Source organism: Anolis carolinensis, chromosome 2, assembly GCF_035594765.1.
Source record: "Anolis carolinensis isolate JA03-04 chromosome 2, rAnoCar3.1.pri, whole genome shotgun sequence".
NCBI classification, from domain to species: domain Eukaryota; kingdom Metazoa; phylum Chordata; class Lepidosauria; order Squamata; family Dactyloidae; genus Anolis; species Anolis carolinensis.
Window position 1 is genome coordinate 173850439 of NC_085842.1, and position 7710 is coordinate 173858148.

Below are 7710 nucleotides of genomic sequence, written 5' to 3' on the forward strand. Positions count from 1 at the left end.
TTTGGAGGCTTTTAAGCAGAGGCTGGATGGCCATCTGTCGAGGGTGCTTTGAATGCGATTTTCCTGCTTCTTGGTAGAGGGTTGGACTGGATGGCCCATGAGGTCTCTTTCAACTCCACGATTCTATTATACAGTTTCCCTGCCATACTTAGAAAACACAAGGACTGTGATTCTAAATCTGTATTGTTGACTGTGAACATGGATTCAAGAGTAGTGTTTTATTCTGGATTCATTGTCTGAAATCATGGTATGCTGCCCATGGTTATGGAGTTCTAACAACAGTATGTTACTGCCAGTATCAGAGGCACTATACTACTATGTATCAGTTTCTGGGGAATGTGGGATGTCCTGTTTGTGGGCATCCTTGAGGCAACTTACTAGTCACTGTGAGAGCATCATGTGGACTAAAGGGTTCTGTGATCTATTTCTGCTCTTAAGTCTTTATCAAAGAAATAGATGTGATCTTGAGTATTCTTTATCATGGTTCATCTTACTGCATAAACATCCTCCAAGGATATCCTGTAATATCGCAATCTTCTCAGTCCAACGAAAACCCAAACTCATACAGCATCATACAGAAGTCAGCCATAGCAGAACACCTGATGAACCAACCTGGACACAGCATATTATTTGAGAACATAGAAATGCTGGACCACTCTCACAACTATCATGTCAGGCTACACAGAGAAGCCATTGAAATCCACAAGCCTGTGGACAATTTCAGCAGAAAGGAGGAAACCATGAAAAGGAACAAAATGTATTGGAAACTAGGCAAGTAGGGTATTTAAAAAACTCAAAAATCAAAACAGTAAATAAAGGACAACATTTAAAAAAACAGGGAATTCCCGACAAGAAACAATCAGGGCCTGCTAACACTTCCCAACAAAGGATTCCCTCAGGCAGGAAGCAACCAGGCTTTGAATTTGTAAGGCCATTAAAGGCTAATCAAGGTGATCAATTGCAACATTCATACTTTCCTCAAACAGACAAAAGTTCTTTCAACATGGACTTTACACAGATATATAACCCCACTTGCCTAGTTTCCAACAGACCTCACAACCTCTGAGGATGCCTGCCAAAGAGGTGGGGGAAACGTCAGCTTATTACTACAGCTTCTCCCCTCCCGCTCTTCCCCATTTAGGTATCTGGCACCATCAAAAGTACATGGTGCTTTACAGTTAAACAACCACAAAGATTGTTATCTTCCAAAGGTGTACAATCTATCTTGCAGTGCAACTCATGGTGACCTCCTCTCTTTCAACAGTAGCCCTTTCCCTCAAAAGACAGTCTTCATTCTTCAATTTTCCTCTCTTCTGTGTCTTCAGCTCTCTTTACTGTAACCCACAAGGTGCGGAAACCTTTAACAACTTATCTTGATACCAGTGAAACTCAAGAGATAGTGAGATGCAAGGCTTTGAGTAATGGAGTAGGACTGTGAGAGATCAGAATTCAAATCCCTGCTCAACCACAGAAACTCACTGGATGGCCCTTGGCAAAAGACAATCAGGGCCTTTAACACCTTCCACCTGAACATTAAGAAGAACTTCCTCACTGTGAGGGCTGTTCGGCAGTGGAACTCTCTGCCCCGGACTGTGGTGGAGGCTCCTTCTTTGGAGGCTTTTAAGCAGAGGCTGGATGGCCATCTGTCGGGGGTGCTTTGAATGTTATTTCCTGCTTCTTGGCAGGGGGTTGGACTGGATGGCCCATGAGGTCTCTTCCAACTCTACTATTCTATGATTCTAAAGGATTCCCCCAGGCAGGAAGAAGACAGGCTTTGAAGCTGCAAGGGCATTCAATGCTAATTAAGGTGATTAATTGCAACATTCACTCTTGCCTCAAACAGACAAGACTTCTTTCTCCTACCCTGGACCTTCCACAGATATATAAAAACCCCACTTGCATAGTTTCCAACAGACCTCACAACCTCTGAGGATGCCTGCCATAGATGTGGGCAAAACATCAGGAGAAAATGCTTCTGGAACAGCCCAGAAAACTCACAGCAACCCAATCAAGGCAATGGCAAACTCCCTCTGAAAAAAATCTTGCTAAGAAGGGGCTCATATGAGGGTCGCCATACTTTGTAAACAACCCAGAGGTACACAACAAAACCAGTCTTTATACTACAACCAGTTCTCTCAACAGCTTTGTTGTCTACCAATGCATCTCTTTCCACTTGCATTAAAATGCATCAGCTTCATGGACACACGGATGCACACACACACCAGTGTGGATCTTCTCTGCAAATGAAAAGCCTGCCACATCCCTGGCCTGGCCTCCTATCCAGCACAGGCGCACATACCACACTCTTCCACACACCCACAGTTTGTTCTTTCTTTATCCACCCTTGTGCTGACTGAGCTGCAAAACAGGAGCAGAGAGCCCACAGCCTTCTAGATATTGATCCTCCCTCCTCACTGGTTTTGGTGGCGGGGGATGATGTGAACTGGAGTCCAACAACTCTCCAGGCCTGCCATATCAATAGTGGAGTAGGCATGGTGTGGGGTGCAGTTGATGCCCCTTGGATACTTCTCAGTGGTGGAAAATGGGCTTCACGTGCCTCTTTTCCCCCTCTGGAAAAAAGGACTACAAGAAGAGAGATTGGGTGATAAAGTGAGGGATGTGTGTATATCTTTGTATTTAACATCGCCTCTAGGTCAGTGGTTCTCAACCTGTGTGTCCCCAGTTGTTTTGGTCTACAACTCCCAGAAATGCCAGCCAGTTTACCAGCTGTTAGGATTTCTGGGATTTGAAGGCCAAAAACATCTGGGGTTGAGAACCATACTCTAGGTTGTGGTTTGTAAGAGAAGGCAATAGCCCACTCCCATCATTGCCTTTCCTTTCACCATTGCATACCATGCTTGCCAAAACACCTTAGCAGGGGTTTAGGGGCAAATATTTGTGTTGCCATTCAAGAGAACAGCAAGCAACTACCACGACATTTGGAGGTAATACAGCAAATGACTGTGATCTTATTTTATGCCTTTTGATTTTATTTGTGTGTTTTTTGTTATTTGATACCACTGTACCCTCAGGGGAGATGGTGGCGAGGTATAAAAATAAAATAATAATAATAATAATTATTATTATTATTATTATTATTAAAGTAAATACACATCTAAACAGGGGAGGAGTTTCCTACCGAGTAGGAAAAATGTTGCCCTTCAGGTGCTGTGTAGTTGCAAATCCAAGCAGCCAGGATAGCCAATACAGAATGCTGGGAGTTGCAAAACCATCTAAGAGCAGTGGTTCTCAACCTGTGGGTCCCCAAATATTTTGGCCTTCAACTCCCAGATATCTTAACAGCTGGTAAACTGGCTGGGATTTCTGGGAGTTGGAGGCCAAAACACCTGGGGACCCACAGGCTGAGAACCACTGATTTAGAGCAGTGCTTCCCAACCTTTGATCCTCCAGGTATTATGGGTTAGATCTATCTACACTGCCCTATATCCCAGGATCTGATACTGGATTATCTGCTTTGAACTGAATTATTATATGAGTCTACACTGCCAAATAATCTGGGATAAACAGATAATCTGAGCCCCCTTCCACACAGCTGAATAAAATCCCACATTATCTGCTTTGAACTGGGATATATGGCAGCGTGGATTCAGATAACCCAATTCAAAGCAGATATTGTTGGGTTTTCTACCTTGATATTCTGGTTTATATGGCTGTGTGGAAGGGTCCTATGATCAAATCCTGGGATATAGGGGAGTATAGATCCAGCCTTGGACTTCAGTTCCCACAATTTCTAACAGCTGGTAAGATGGCTGGGATTTCTGGGAATTTAAGTCCAAAACAACTGGGATGACCATAGGTTGGGAACCACTGATCTAGAGCAATGACTTCCCTTTTTGTGGAGTACAGCTGAAGCATTTTCTGCACAGCCAGCCCAACTGTAAACATTGCTCATTGTTGTAAACATTGCACATGGTTCCGAAACCTTTCACTGTTGCCCAATTGTGATTCTGACATTGAGCTAAGGGCCCTTCCACACAGCCCTATATCCCAGAATATCAAGGCAGAAAATCCCACATTAGCTGAGTGTGGACTTAGATAACCCAGTTCAAAGCAGATATTGTGAGATTTTCTGCCCTGATATTCTGGGATATAGGGCTGTGTGGAAGGGCCTTGAGAGACCCTATTTGGGATCAGGACCTACAGTTTAAAAAGCAGCGTTCTGTTAGTAACAACATGCAGTGTTTACAGTGGACTGCAGAAGATGCTTCAGTTGTACATCATAAAAAGGAAAAAAATTAGCCTACTTAGCAAGCCTTGCAAATGCTGATTTATTATCATAGTATGGGAGGGCCCTTCCACACAGCTATATAACCCAGAATATTAAGGCAGGTCATCCACAATATCTGCTTTGAACTGGGTTAAGTCCATACTGCCATATAACCCAGTTCAAAGCAGATAATGTGGAATTTTATTCAGCTGTGTGAAAGGGGCCATGGAATCATACAGTTGGAAGATACCTAAAAAAAAAAAAAACACCCTTCTACATTGTGGATAGGTATCCACGCATGCCAGCTTTAAGGTTGATCACTTACAGCCCTGAACTGAAAATCGGGGAAGATTGGAGTGTCTCTGAGCATGTACAGAATCCACCCTCAAAGCATAATTCCTCCTAAGGAGTTATTCAGGAAGGAAGGAAGGAAGCAAAGGCTGTCTCAGGAGGTGTGGTTTCCAAAAAAGAGATTAAACCCCATCATATATCTATCTATACACATAATAAAAGTAAAAATAGGTATGTATGTGTCTGGGGTGTTCACTTACACAGAGAAGCTCCTGCTTCCACAAATAGCTATAGCTCTCACTGCTCAGAAGACACCAAAGTCCTTCCCACCTATGACATTGCAGGTTATAGTGAGCACCATGAACATGTCCAAGGGTCCTGCCAATGTCCTCCACAAACACCATTCTTCCCACCACCTAAGTGAAGGCTCTCATACGGGAACAATTCTATCCTAGATTTTCTGTTTTTTCTCCACCACAGACATCCCAGTATTTCTTACTCTCTCTATTGGTGTGGAATTTGCATGACCCCGCCCACTGCCTCTCCCTTAACCCTTTCTTATTCTTTTCTATTACACACAGCAAACAGAGGAATTGATCAGCCACTGAACATACTAGAGAGGTTTGTGGAGAATTCACCATGATTTATAGGAGTTGTAGGGACTGGGATGGATAGTTCACCTGCAATCTAAGAGCACTCTGAACTTCACCAACAATGGGCCTGGAGCTAACTTGGCACACAGAACCCCCATGACCAAGAAAAAATACTGGAGGTCTTTGGAGGGATTTGTAGGAGTTGTAGTTCACCTACATTCAGAACACGCTATGAACCCAAACAACAATGGATCTGGACCAAACTTGGCATACATACTCGATATGCCCAAATTTGAATACTGGTGGGTTTTGAGGGGAATTGACCTGGATATTTTGGAGTTGTAGGTCTTGGTATTTATAGTTCATCTGCAATCAATGAGCGCTCTGAACTCCACCAAAGATGGAATTGGAATAAATTGGCACACAGAATCCTTATGACCAGTAAAAAATACTGGAGGTCTTTGGGGAAAATTCACCTTGATTTGGGGGAGTTGTAGTTCGCCTGCATCCAGAGAGCACTGTGAACCCAAACACCAATGGATCTGGACCAAACTTGGCAAACATACCTGATATGCCAAAATTTGATTGCTGGCGGGGTTTGAGGGGAACTGACTTTCCTTTCTGGGGAGCTGTAGTTCACCCACAACCAGAGAAACTGTGACCTCCACCAATGATGGACCTGGACCAAACTTGGCACACAGAAACCCAATGAAACCTACTGGAGGGGTTTGAGGGGGCTGGCTCACCATAGTGGGAGTTCTAGTTTACCCTATAGCCAGAGAGCACACTGAACCCCACCGATGATGCACCTAGAGCAAACTTTAAGTACGGATGGAGTTTCAGGGGGTTAACCTGGCATGATGTGAGCTGTAGTTCACCCACAACATTTTGGGATCAGATCCTGGGATACAGGCCCTGCTTGGAAGGGCCAATAGTTGGGTGAGGCACCAACCAGCCCCAGAGGAGGCGAATAAACTCGCAGGATGCCCGGGCAGCTCAAGCGGTGTGGGCTCTCCAGTGTTGAGGGGTGTCCTAAGTGGTTCTCCGCCCCCTCCCCAAAACACTCACTGGTTTCCTGCGTGGCTCCCTTCCGAGGCCGCTGGTGGGGCATGGACCCCGGGGTGGGCTCGCCCTGCAGGAGGCGGCGGTGGCCCCGGCGCCTTCCTCTTACTCTTCTCGCCGAGGGCGCAAGGCATCCGACGCCGCTTTTCGTCCCCCGTTCTGTCCGTGGAAGCTCTCTCTCAATCTCTCTCTCGGTCTCTCTGTCTCTGCCCTTCCCTCCTCCTCCTCTTCTTCCTCCTCCTCCTCCTCCTCCTCGCCGCTCCCTCTCTCTGTGCGCTCAGCCTTTGGCACGGAGCTGCCTCCCACGCTGCCGGATTTACAATGGCTCCGCGTTGCTGCTGCTGCTGCTGCTCTGCCTCAGTGGCGCGTAGGAGGCTCGGGGGCGGAAAAAGCAGCAGCAGCAGCAACTGATGGGAGGGAGTGGAGCAAAGGGAGGAGGGGAGCTGCAGCCACACACTGTCCAGTTCATACAGTTGGGCATCGTGGGAGTTTGGAGAGGCCCCAACCCTCGTGGGCAGAGAAAGCTACAGAGAGCCCTTCTACACTGCCATATAAAATCCAGATGATCCGCTTTGAACTGAATTATATGGCAGTGTAGAATCATAGGAGAAATTGGTGGAGCATCAGTGTATCAGCAATTTATTACGGTCTATGACCAGAATATATGAAAACTAGCTGTGCCCGGCCACGCGTTGCTGTGGCAAAGTATGGTGGTATGGGAAATAAAGTATTGAGGAATTGGTGGTAGTTAAGGTAAAGGGTCCCCTGGGCTGAGTGGGTTGCTAGGAGACCAAGTGAGCGGAGCGGAGCCTTCTAACTGGCAGCAATTGGATAAAAACAATTATTCCTCTCCCTCTAATTAGGACTTTATTTTTCTTTTCTTTTTGTTGTATCAACCTAGAGGCATGGATGACGGGTTGTGCTGTCAATTTTCGAGGTTGTGGGGTGTTTACTTTTGTTGTTTTGTCCGCTGCCGTGATGCCATCACTCTTTTATATATATAGAAGATATAGATGGGCACAGGTACCTGAAAAGGGGAATCGTAGTTCCCATAAAAGAACAAGTTAAAAACATGTTATAATAAAAACAAATTAAAAGCAGACCATTAGCAGGGTCAGCTAATATTTATTTATTTATATTCCGCCCTTCTCACCCCGAAGGGGACTCAGGGCGGCTCACATTATACACATACAGGGCAAACATTCAATACCCATAAACACATCAAACCGAGACAGAGACAGACAGACAGACGCAGAGGCCATTACAGTAGAGTCTCACTTATCCAACATAAACGGGCCGGCAGAACGTTGGATAAGGGAATATGTTGGATAATAAGGAGGGATTAAGAAAAAGCCTATTAAACATCAAAATAGGTTATGATTTTACAAATTAAGCACCAAAACATCATGTTATACAACAAATTTGACAGAAAAAGTAGTTCATTACACATTAATGCTATGTAGTAATTACTGTATTTACGAATTTAGCACCAAAATATCATGATATATTGAAAACATTAACTACAAAAATGCATTG

General features: G+C 44.9%; 1 protein-coding gene across 1 annotated transcript in view; it reads right to left on the reverse strand.

Moving 5' to 3' along the window:
* nab2 (NGFI-A binding protein 2) overlaps positions 1 to 6530 on the reverse strand; it is a 28721-nt gene extending 22191 nt beyond the window's left edge. Inside the window, exon 1 of the mRNA XM_003223636.4 lies at positions 6181 to 6530. Within this exon, the coding sequence (XP_003223684.3) occupies positions 6181 to 6308 (128 nt within the window). The 5' untranslated portion in view covers positions 6309 to 6530. The remainder of the gene's footprint in view (positions 1 to 6180) is intronic.
* Positions 6531 to 7710: the final 1180 nt, after the last annotated feature.